We start from the raw sequence: 12,388 nt of genomic DNA, 5'->3' as shown, positions 1-12,388 counted from the left end.
CTGTTTACATTTGTCCTTGTATAGAGTCAAAGACCTCCTAAGTGAAGAGGCAATTGGCAGAACCCAAGGGATATGCAACCTATCCCCTGCTATTCTGTGTGTCATCTGTTTTGCTCACACCACTGTGTTGATGCATTGCAGATACAAACCCAAGATCTTGTACAATTGTACAGTTGAGTCAGTTTTAAATGTGTAGAAGGGTTCCCACTTTCTGAACCCACACATTCTTGTCTTAAGCTCTCCCAGGCCAGGGATAAGAGCTGTGAAGTCCTATCTTCACTCACCTTTCATCTGCTTCACCTTAGCCCCTCAATGGCAAGGTTAAGAGCTAACATTACCCAGTTCCAGTGGTTTGTTTGTTGAGGTTGATATGACCCCTCGACTAAAACCTAACCTTGATTGAGCCCATTGTTTGCATATAGTGTGTGCTACTTGTGCTTGTGTGTTTGTTTGACTTGCTTCCTGTGCAAGTTAGGTTTAGTTTAGCTTGCTTCCTGTGCAAGTTAGGTTTAGTTTGGCTTGCTTCCTGTGCAAGTCAGGGTTAGGATAGGCTTGCTTCCTGTGCAAGTTAGCTAGAAACCTTAACTTAGGGATGATTTGCATGATAACATCTAGGCTCGAGTCGTAGTCTCCCTAGTTGTGTCTCCCTCTGTTATCTGGTTAGGCTAGTCTTTCTCCCCTCTGTAGGGGAACTACATCGCCCCGATCCTCGTTCCAGACGAGGTATGTAGGCAGGAGACCGTGCGAGGTCTCTCCGGGCACCTTTTTTCTTTTTGTGTGTGTTGTTTGACGATTGCTAGGCTCGAGTTCCCGACTCCTTAGCAATTTGTTGTCTGTTTGTTCTTGTCGTGTGCTTGGGAAGCCGGTATAAGTCCATCGAGTGGCATCTGGGTTCCAGTGTGCGTGTGTTGGTTTGGATGCTGATGTAAGTCCAGTGATTGGCATTCGGGCTCCACGTTTGCCTTTGCCCGTTTTTTGTGTGCGTGTCAGCCGAGCTACGAATGCTCTGATTCTCCTTCGTCCAAGGAGATACGTATGCATAGGACTCGATATCCTAGCGAGCATGTGTCGTTTCCCCAGTTCGAACTACTTTGACTCTGATGTCTATGCCTGATAGACTAAGTAGGCCCAGGATCCGATATCCTGCCGAGTCAGTTTCAGTCTTGTTTGTTTTCCTGTGTCTCTTTCAGCTAGTGTGTGTGTGTGTGGTGTTTGTTTTAGCAACCTTTTCTTTCTTAGAGCGTGGATCCCGTCGAGTACGACGGACGTGAGGGGTGCTAATACCTTCCCCTTGCGTAACCGACTCCCTTACCCTTTCTCTTTGGTCGCGAGACCATGTTCTTTCCAGGTTTACTCTGAGCGTTTCCTTTCCCTCTTTTGGGATAAATAACGCATGGTGGCGGCTCTGTTGTCCTGTTTTCCCGCCGGTTTTTCGCGTAATGCGACACCCTTCTTTAACATAACGCAAAAATGTGATTCCATCTCTCCACACTACATCTTCATTCCGCCTCCATTTACAACTTGCACCTGATGCATCTCGAAAAGTATGACCTTACGAGTGCATCGCAGGTTCGCGGATGACTAACAGAGTCACCACCGAATTTTATTTATTCCTAAGGAAAAGGGAAATAACGATAAAATCCTAAGAAAAAAGGATAACATTGTCATTGCAACCAAAGCGGATTCGGGAGTCGATTATGCGATGGGAAGGTATTAGCACCTTTCACATTCGTTGTACTCAATGGGGACCTCCTAATAGACTAGGGTTAAGTGTTTGCTTAAGTAATGTTTGTAATTGTTTATTCGTTTAAAGCTATTTACAAAAAAAGAAGATAAAAGAAGAACATGTTAGTTTTTTATTAGTGTCCTCTTTAGGATTTTAAAATCTTGTGCCTATGTATTTCCATATGCAATGAGAAATTTAGAGCCTAGTAGTCTTTGGAAAAATGTTTGTGGGTTGGTTGATTACACATGTTAGAAATAAAATTAAGTCTTGGAATGGAAAGCTTGGGGATTTTTGCAGAAAGAGTTGTTACATATGTAATGATTTAAATGCTGAAGAAGGAAGTAGCTATAAAGTTTTCTACCTTGAGAAGCAAACAAAGATGTATTACCAGATAGTTTAACATCTTTCTCATACTTCTCATTTACGATATATGGATTTTATGAGCCTCAAGCAAGGGTTTTCGTTGAAGATATGGCTGATGGTCAGGCTGGAGGTCCTCAACGTCAAATAACCAAGAGTGGTTCAGAAGAAAGAGTTAAAGAAGAAAAGGAATTATGGAATTCCTTATCATATGTCTGGAGTTCTGATTAACCAAAATCATGATAGTGAGTTGGGTAAAGTTGGGATTGGTGTTACTCCTGCTATCTTGAAGTCGAGTCTCAGGCTGTATTTCAAGACATGTGTTCTAAATATTGCTCTCTTCAACCTTCCACTTGCTGGGATGACTGATATAGATGATGGAGGAATGGTGATTGATGTTATACTCCTAAATGGACCTATGAGAAATCATCATCACATGGCTTTTGGGAAGAGACCCAAGATATCAATCTGGGAAGTCAAAATGTGTAATGCATAAGGAAAATAAATATCATTTACATGAAGGAAAATAAATATCATTTACTATCATATCTAGTGTTGGTGATAAAAGCCATGATCCTGAAAAAAGCATTGTGTGAAGATATGCTATATCATGATATTCTAGAAGAAATCAAATTGGTACCAAAAATATCAGGTAGTTAGAAGGCTATTCTTTATCAGTTGAATGTGAATATGAAAAGATCCTTTCTCGACTGGTAATTGAATAGGAAAGCTAAAGGTCTTCTTTGTGTCATCATAATAAATAGAATTATGGAAAATTTAATCAAGTCACATGACAAGAAAGCAAAGAGCATCAAGAAGTATACGTATGATCATGAAATCCGACTATGTGCAAGATCTCAAGCAAAATCCAAGGCAAGTCATCCAGATTAAATTAAGAGAATCTTAAGGTATGTCAATGGGCCATATCACTTTTGTATACTTTACTCACAAGACACCGACTAATTTCGGGTGGGTATTGTAATGTTGATTGGGCTGTTAGTGTAGATGATAGAAAGGACACATCTAATGCGTGCTTCCTTATTTGGAACTTCTTTATATCATGGAAGCAAAATTGTGTCTCATTATCAACCACAAAGGATGAATATCTGGCTGCAAAGAGCAGTTGTACTCAACTATTATGGAGGAAGCATGTGATGAAGGAATACAATGTGGATCAAAAAATCATGACATTGTTTTGTGACAATCTGAGTGCTATCAAAAGCAATAACTCACTTGCTTATAAAAATCATCTTGTAGATAAGGAAACTGATGTCATTGATCTTGAGGAAAAACAAAGATTTTATGATATATTCGGAAAAACTATGCTAAACGATTGAAGTCCTTGTGAGGATGAAACTTTTGATCATATTGATCATTCTAAAATCATCAAATTAAAACCCAAAATATCCGTAAAAAACCGTCCTTTTGCCAACCTAGTAAGGGAGACTAATGTGAGTAACAACAAGTTTAATAGTGGTGTTTCTTAGAATGCAGAATGTATCATTTCTTCCCCATCAAGAGGATATTGTGCAATAATGGAAGTATCTATATGAAATGGGATTAGCCCTTGTAAGGATGGTTTCAATAGAAACCTTAACAACCGAAGAAGATGTTCTACTTTTGGAGGAAGTGATTGAAAAACACAATGAGAGTCTTGAGAGAGCTCTCGTGTGTGTTGTTGATGACATATTAGGCAACATGGTGGAGCATGTTGTTCATCAAATTCTGAAGATATTAAAATAAAAGCAGCGCTAATTCATAGGAAAGATCTCAATATGAAATATTAATGAATGGAACGTGCATTTGCTAACCTAAATAAAATATTTGTAGCGTGTTGCAACACTTTCTCTAAAATAAGAATTAAACCTGCATTTTCCTATGTGACAGATCACTTCTATATTATATACTATATATTCAGTTTCATTCTAGTCTTTCATTATAGAGAAATCAATAATACTTCCTTCGAGCTTTCCATGTCTTCCAACAAGAACAACACTATAATCCATCAACAAATCAAAGTTGTTCCTCCATCATCAACCCAAACAACAACATCAACAATCCCTCTCACTTTCCTTGACATTGTTTGGCTAAGGTTCCATCCAAATGAGAGAATCTACTTTTACGCCCTCCATGATTCACACTCCCACCCTTCTTTCTTTTTCCAACATATTGTTCCAAATCTCAAATCTTCACTCTCTTTAACTCTCCAACACTTTCTCCCTTTAGCTGGTAAAATCGTTTGGCCTTCGGATTCTTCAAAACCATTCATGCAGTTCAATCCCAATGACAATGATAATGGGGTTTCCTTGCTCATAGCAGAGTCTGATGCTGATTTCCAGCATGTCATTGGAAACTCACCCCATGAAGCTTCTTTGTCTCGTTCTTTTATTCCCAACTTGGAATCATCACATTTGTGTGCTTCTGTTATCTCAATCCAAATCACTCTTTTCCCAAGCTCTGGCTTCAGCATAGGAATCACTACACACCATGCTGTTTTTGATGGAAAATCTTTATCCATGTTCGTCAAAGCTTGGGCTTATCTAAGCAAAAAAAACATTGAAACTGGAGAATCACCACCTTTGTTGCCAGAGTTAGAGCCTTTATTCAACAGAGATATCATCAAAGGCACGACAGAAAATAACTCAATCGAGATCTTATCCAAGTTATTCCCAGCTGAAAACGGAAATGAAAGAAGCCTAAAGATTTTTCCTTCTGAACCAAAACTGGAAGAATCTGTTCGTGCTACATTCAAGCTCACGCGTGAAGATTTGGATAAAATAAAGCAAAAGGTGTTATCGAAATGGGAAATAATGGATACAAATGAATCAAAGCCAAAGACTCTATCTTCTTTTATTCTCACTTGTGCTTATTCATTTGTTTGTATTGCAAAAGCTATTCATGAAGTTGAAAAAGAGAAAGAAAAGTTTGCTTTGGCTTTTGCAGTAGACTGTAGAGCAAGGTTGGAGCTACCAATACCAGATAACTATTTTGGAAACTGTGTACCAGGGTATTTTATCGATACAAATCCATTGGATTTCATAAAAGAAGATGGTGTGTTTTTAGTTGCTAAGTGTATTTTTGAGAAAATAAAGATGATAAAAGAAAAGGGTGTTTTAGAAGAAAATATGGTTGATGTGTTTCATAAATACGGTTCTTTATTTAAGGAAGGATTTGTAACTTTTGGAGTGGCTGGATCTAATAGATTTGGTGTTTATGAGAATGATTTTGGTTATGGAAGGCCAGAAAAGGTGGAGATAGTGTCCATAGATAAAGGTTTATCAATTGGTTTTGGAGATAGCAAAGATGGCAATGGTGGAGTTGAAATTGGCCTTGTTCTTAAGAAACATGTAATGGATCTCTTTAGCACTTTGTTTCTTGAAGGAATATGTGGTAATTCCAAGTTGTTTCATCAATACTCAAAAGAGTAAATGGACAATATGCCTAAGAATTTATGGTTTGTATTTTGAATAAAAAAAGATTATTTTTGTTGATTTGTGTTTCAAATAAGTTTATGCTTTTCTCTTGCTGCAGTAATACTTATGATCTTTCATAGTTTGCTTTGCAACAGCCCTCAAAACCTTGATAGAATCTGCCGCATCAATAGATGATAAATCTCGATAACTAAAGGTTTCTGAAACTTTTGTTTTAAGAATTATTCATCATCATTAATAACAACACCAATAACAACAACAAAAACGGAATCCATAGAATCTTTAAACATTAAATCGCCACGTTAAAAAAATAAACAACAAAATCCATAGATAAAAACAACAATATTAAACATTTTACTTGATACAAGTACAACTAACATTAATAAGTTGCATTCATATTTTCCTAATTAATATTAAACATTTTTAATAATGAATTACTAGAGAAAATATTATATTAAGAAAACAACGTTAAAATATTTTCATGTTCTTGATTTCATTATCATTGTTTTCAATAGGTTAAGCTTAAATTTTAACACTTTGCATCCAAGATTGATGATTGTGACATTCAAGTTTTAATTTCTTAGTGATAGTTTCACGTGGATCACTAATTTTTCATGTGGATTGATAATTTGACAATATCTTAATCATTGCTACTTTATAAATGGACGACAAAGATCTGTTACTTGTTTTTTCATCAAATTGATCATAAATAAAAAATATAAAAATAAAATAAAATATGCTACTTTATTCCTTGATTTCCAGCAAATCCAAGGTAATATGTCATAAAATAAAATTTAAAAATTAAAAGGTGATAAATTAATCGGATTCGAAGATGTGTCCTCTAAATAATTTATCTCTTAGTTTTTAGCAAAACTGAGATAATATATCATAAAAATATTTAAAAACATAAAAGGTGGTAAAATGTAGTTCTTAAAATTCGAATGTGTTTCCTCTAAATACTTTACCAATCGATTCTCAGCTCAATCGAGAGAATATAAAATATTTTAAAAAGAGAAAATTAAAATTTGACGCGTCTATGATTTACACCTTAGTTTTTTGTTTGATGAAATAAAATTTTATCATAAAATATATTATTTTTAGTACTGAATTTGAATGAGAAAAATGATTTTATTTTGTTGATTCAGTATGAAATAGTGATAGATGCTTTAATATATTTACGGAAAGTAAGTTGAATAATATGGCACATCAGCCAATAGTACAACGACAACAACCACACTCAAAAAAATTGTAGGAAATCGATTTCCTACGGCTTTTTCTGTAGTTTATGGTTCTCAGCTAAAACCTTTGTGAGTAAATTTTTTGATAGGAAGATCCCTAGATAAATTCACAGGAATCAAAATCCGCAGCTAATATATTCCAAAATTAAAAATAAAATTAACTAAATCTAATTGATAAATTGAGACTACGATTTTCTTATACAATAATTTAATGTAAATACTCTTGAATTTAAGAGAATATGGCCCCCTTCCTGTATATAAATAAAATACAATAGGCTGCTTTTGCATAAACAGAAAGGTACCGTGTGTTTATGAAAAATTATACCATTCTATAAGTTAATCCCAGTGTAACCAACATCTTTCGTGTTGCTACGTGGAATATAAATTGTTGTTCTAAGTCTAAATTGAGATTTATCTGGTAGAAGTAATAGCAGATCCATGGTTTTAGATTGCAATTGTAATCAGCACGGATGCGGCTATTGTGACTGTTGCGAAGCAAAGCAACGTGTATATTTTATTTTTTATAATAGGTTTCACATATCTTTCATTTCTTCTCTAAAACTTTATATATATCTTATTAACAATTCACCATCACTTTGAATCTCTCTAATCCTTTTAAAACATATCTTTCATTTATGATAATTTATGATATAAATAGGAAGGAGGGCATACCAAGTAATTTTTTCAAGTAATGCGTAATATGTTGCAGGCTGATGCGGTCCGATGCGGGAAAATGTGTGTTTATACAAAAGTACATCGGGAAAATGTGTGTTTATACAAAAGTACACCATTATATCTCCCCTAAAAATAAAGAAGTTAATCCCAGTGTAAGGAACATCTTTCAAGTTGCTACGTGGAATATCGATTGATGTTCTAAGTCTGAATTGAGATTTATCTGGGAGAATTAATAGCATATCCATGGTTTTAAATTGCAGTTGTAATCAGTGCAGATGCAACTATTGTGAGTGTTTCATTGCGAAGCAATGTAAATTTATTTTTTATCAATATAAAATAATATATTCTATTTGTTATAATAGGTTTCACATATCTTCCATTTCTTCTATAAATCTTTATAAATATCTCATTAACAACTCGCCATCACTTTAAATCCCTCTAATTCTTTTAAAACATATATTTCGTTTATGATAATTTATGATATACATAGGAAGGAAGACATACAGCCAAATGTGTGTTTATACAAAAGTACACCATTCTCTCTTCCCTAAAAATAAAGAAGAAATTAATCCCAATATAAGGAACATCTTTCATGTTGCTACGTGGAATATCAATTGTTGTTCTAAGTATAAATTGATATTTATCTGGGAGAAGTAATAGTAGATCCATGGTTTTAAATGGCAGTTGTAATCAGTGCGGATGTGACTATTGTGACTGTTGCGATGCGAAGCAGAGTGAATTTATTTTTTATCTATATAAAAAAATATATTTTATTTTTTATAATTTGTTTCACATATCTTCCATTTCTTCTCTAAATCTTTATATATATCTCATTAACAATTCGCCATCACTTTGAATCTCTCTAATTCTTTTAACACATATATTTAATTTATCATAATTTATGATATAAATAGCAAGAAAGGCACACCAATTAATTTTTTCAAGTAATGCATAATATGTTGCAGGCTGATGCTGTCCGATGCGGGAAAATGTGTGTTTATACAAAAGTACACCATTATATCTCCCCTGAAAAATAAACAAGAAGTTAATCCCAGTGTAAGGAACATCTTTCATGTTGCTACGTGGAATATCAATTGCTATACCAAGTTTGAATTGAGATTTATCTGGGAGAGGTAATACCAGATCCATGGTTTTAAATAGCAGTTGTAATCATAGCAAATGCGGCTATTGTGCGAGTTTCAATGCGAAGCAGCATAAATTTATTTTTTATCAATATAAAATAATATATTTTATTTTTTATAATAGGTTTCACATATCTTCCATTTCTTCTCTAAATCTTTATATATATATATATATATATATATATATATATATATATATATATATATATATATATATATATATATATATATATATATATATATATATATATCATTAATAATTCATCATCACTTTGAATCTCTCTAATTCTTTTACAACATATATTTAATTTATCATAATTTATGCTATAAATAGGAAGGAAAGCATACTAAGTAATTTTTTCAAGTAATGCGTAATATGTTGCAGCGGTCCGATGCGGGCAAATGTGTGTTTATACAAAAGTGCACCATTATATCTCCCCTAAAAATAAAGAAGAACTTACTCCAAGTGTAAGGAACATCTTTCATGTTGCTACGTGGAATATCAATTGTTGTTTAAAGTCTAAATTGAGATTTATCTAGGTACGCTGATGCGATATTGTTACTATTGCGATGATAAGTAGTATGAATTTATTTTTTATCAATATAAAATAATATATTTTATTTTCTATAATAGATTTCATATATCTTCCATTTCTTCTCTAAATATATATATATATATATATATATATATATATATATATATATATATATATATATATATATATATATATATATATATATTATATATATATATATATATAATTCACCATCAATTTGAATCTCTCTAATCCTTTTAAAATAAACAGTTTAAATCCAAAACTCAAAGACTATGTTCGTGCTACGTTCAAGCTCACGCGTGAAGATTTGGATAAAATAAAGCAAAGCGTGTTATCGAAATGGGAAATAATGGATACAAATGAATCAAAGCCAAAGCCAGCGACTCTTTCTTCTTTTATTCTCACTTGTGCTTATTCACTTGTTTGTATTGCAAAAGCTATTCATGAAGTTGAAAAAGAGAAAGAGAAGTTTGCTTTGGCTTTTTCAGTTGATTGTAGAGCAAGGTTGGAACCACCAATACCAAATAACTATTTTGGAAACTGTGTACCAGGGTATTTTATCGATACAAATCCATTGGATTTCATAAAAGAAGATGGTGTGTTTTTAGTTGCTAAGTGTATTTTCGAGAAAATAAAGATAATAAAAGAAAAGGGTGTTTTAGAAGAAAATATGGTTGATGTGTTTCATAAATACGGTTCTTTATTTAAGGAAGGATTTGTAACTTTTGGAGTGGCTGGATCTAATAGATTTGGTGTTTATGAGAATGATTTTGGTTATGGAAGGCCAGAAAAGGTGGAGATAGTGTCCATAGATAAAGGTTTATCAATTGGTTTTGGAGATAGAAAAGATAGCAATGGTGGAGTTGAAATTGGCCTTGTTCTAAAAAAACATATAATGGATCTCTTTATCCCTTTGTTTCTTGAAGGACTATGATGTTTTTTTTAGTTGGGGAAGGTCGGAAAAGGTGGAGATGGGAATGGTGGAATGCAAGTTGGATTAAATAAAGATGTGATGAATATTTTATATGGATAACATGTTTGAAGTATTGTCTACTTGTTTTTCAATAAAGTTCATGTAAGTTAGGTTATGAGGCTCTTGAAAATAAGGATATGTCTTAATGGTCAAAAAATACATTTATAAATATGGAAATGCAAGCTGAGACATCAAAATAAATGTTAAAACATGAAAGAAGACTTCAAAATTAGAATCAATTTTTATGGTTTTTGATTATTTTTTTCTTAGATCAGCCTCTGTTGTTCCTTTGTTTTGTTTTAATGGATTTTTTAATATTTAATTTGTATATGAGAAGTGACTCGTCGTTAGAGGATAATATCTGAAGTCCTTCAAGGAACAAAGTGCTAAAGAGATCCATTACATGTTTTTTTAGAACAAGGCCAATTTCAACTCCACCATTGCCATCTTTGCTATCTCCAAAACCAATTGATAAGCCTCTATCTATGGCCACTATCTCCACTTTTTCTGGCCTTCCATAACCAAAATCATTCTCATAAAGACCAAATCTATTAGACCCGGACACTCCTAAGATTTCATATCCTTCCTTGTTTAAGGAACTCAGTGTATCAAACACATCAAAAGCATTTCCTTCTGAAACACCCTTTTCTTTTATCATCTTTATTTTCTCGAAAATACACTTAGCAACTAAAAACACACCATCTTCTTTTATGAAATCCAATGGATTTTTATCAATAAAATGGCCCGATATACAGTTTCCAAAATAGTTATCTGGTATTGGTGGTTCCAACCTTGCTCTACAATCTACTGCAAAAAGAAAAGCAAACTTTTCTTTCTCTTTTTCAACTTCATGAATAGCTTTTGCAAAACAAACAAGTGAATAAGCACAAGTGAGAATAAAAGAAGAAAGAGTCGCTGGCTTTGGCTTTGATTCATTTGTATCTATTATTTCCCATTTCGATAACACCCTTTGCTTTATTTTATCCAAATCTTCACGCGTGAGTTTGAATGTAGCACGAACAGATTCTTCCAGTTTTGGTTCAGAAGGAAAAATCTTTAGGCTTCTTTCATTTCCGTTTTCAGCTGGGAATAACTTGGATAAGATCTCGACTGAGTTATTTTCAGTCGTGTCTTTGATGATATCTCTGTTGAATAAAGGCTCTAACTCTGGCAACAAAGGTGGTGATTCTCCAGTTTCAATGGTTTTTTTGCATAGATAAGCCCAAGCTTTGATGAACATGGATGAAGATTTTCCATCAAAAACAGCATGGTGTGGAGCGATTCCTAAGCTGAAGCCACGGCTTGGGAAAAGAGTGATTTGGAGTGAGATAACAGAAGCACACAAATGTGATGATTCCAAGTTGGGAATAAAAGAACGAGACAAAGAAGCTTCATGGGGTGAGTTTCCAATGACATGATTGAAATCAGCATCAGACTCTGCTATGAACAAGGAAACCCCATTGTCATTGTCATTGGGATTGAACTGCATGAATGGTTTTGAAGAATCCGAAGGCCAAACGATTTTACCGGCTAAAGGGAGAAAGTGTTGGAGAGTTAAAGAGAGTGAAGATTTGAGATTTGGAACTATTTGTTGGAAGAAGAAAGAGGGGCTTGATTGTGAATTTGGAAGGGCATAGAAGAAGATTCGCTCTACTGGATGCAACCTTAGCCAAATTATGTTAAAGAAAGTGAGAGGGACTGTTGTTGTTGTTGTTTGTGATGATGATGATGGAGGAACAACTTTGATGTGTTGATGGATCTTAATGTTGTTTTTGTTGGAAGCCATGGAAAGCTTAGCGAAAGTATACTTGATTCTTTGCAATGGAATATGAGAAGGAAGCTTTGAAGTGTTGATGGATTTTAATATCAGGTTGAACCATTAAATAATCTAAACCCTTTCTATGGCTGCCCTTAAACCGTACAATTCTATCATCTATCTCGTGTTTTGCATGGCAAAATATTTCTCCAATGATATTCTCGCCGTTTCTTCTTTTTAAGTTTTATTTTTTTTATTTTTAACACGTACTAAAAAAAAGTTAATCAATATTATTTATTTTTATACAATAATTTTCTTTTTATCTATGATTTTTGAATCAAGCTACAACAAAGTTTTATCCTACACCATCGGGAATATTCATTTGCCATGTCAATTCCAATGATAGAGCTACAAAGTGATCCATCTATATATATGAAAATAATGTAACGAATAATGTGTCATATCCTAATTTTTAATCTTAAGATCTCACATCTCATTTGTATCATTGCACACAAACAATGTCATATCTT

The 12,388-nt window shown here is 33.6% G+C and overlaps 3 protein-coding genes across 3 annotated transcripts; 2 read left to right on the top strand and 1 right to left on the bottom strand.

The window, feature by feature from the left end:
- Positions 1-4,013: 4,013 nt before the first annotated feature.
- On the top strand, positions 4,014-5,554 carry LOC127128654 (malonyl-CoA:anthocyanidin 5-O-glucoside-6''-O-malonyltransferase). Its single transcript, XM_051058022.1, has one exon. It carries the CDS (start codon positions 4,060-4,062, stop codon positions 5,512-5,514), a length of 1,455 nt encoding a protein of 484 aa, XP_050913979.1. The 5' UTR covers positions 4,014-4,059; the 3' UTR covers positions 5,515-5,554.
- Positions 5,555-9,360: 3,806 nt separating this feature from the next.
- Positions 9,361-10,312, top strand: LOC127128653 (phenolic glucoside malonyltransferase 1). The gene has a single exon (XM_051058020.1). It carries the CDS (start codon positions 9,479-9,481, stop codon positions 10,061-10,063), a length of 585 nt encoding a protein of 194 aa, XP_050913977.1. The 5' UTR covers positions 9,361-9,478; the 3' UTR covers positions 10,064-10,312.
- On the bottom strand, positions 10,287-12,036 carry LOC127128652 (phenolic glucoside malonyltransferase 1). Its single transcript, XM_051058019.1, has one exon. The coding sequence runs from the start codon at positions 11,886-11,888 to the stop codon at positions 10,374-10,376; it is 1,515 nt and encodes a 504-aa protein (XP_050913976.1). The 5' UTR covers positions 11,889-12,036; the 3' UTR covers positions 10,287-10,373.
- Positions 12,037-12,388: the final 352 nt, after the last annotated feature.

The sequence above is a fragment of the Lathyrus oleraceus genome, chromosome 3, assembly GCF_024323335.1.
Source record: "Lathyrus oleraceus cultivar Zhongwan6 chromosome 3, CAAS_Psat_ZW6_1.0, whole genome shotgun sequence".
Taxonomy (NCBI): Eukaryota; Viridiplantae; Streptophyta; class Magnoliopsida; order Fabales; family Fabaceae; genus Lathyrus; species Lathyrus oleraceus.
Note: the sequence above shows the minus strand (reverse complement) of the source record. Positions and strands in the feature narration are given on the sequence as shown.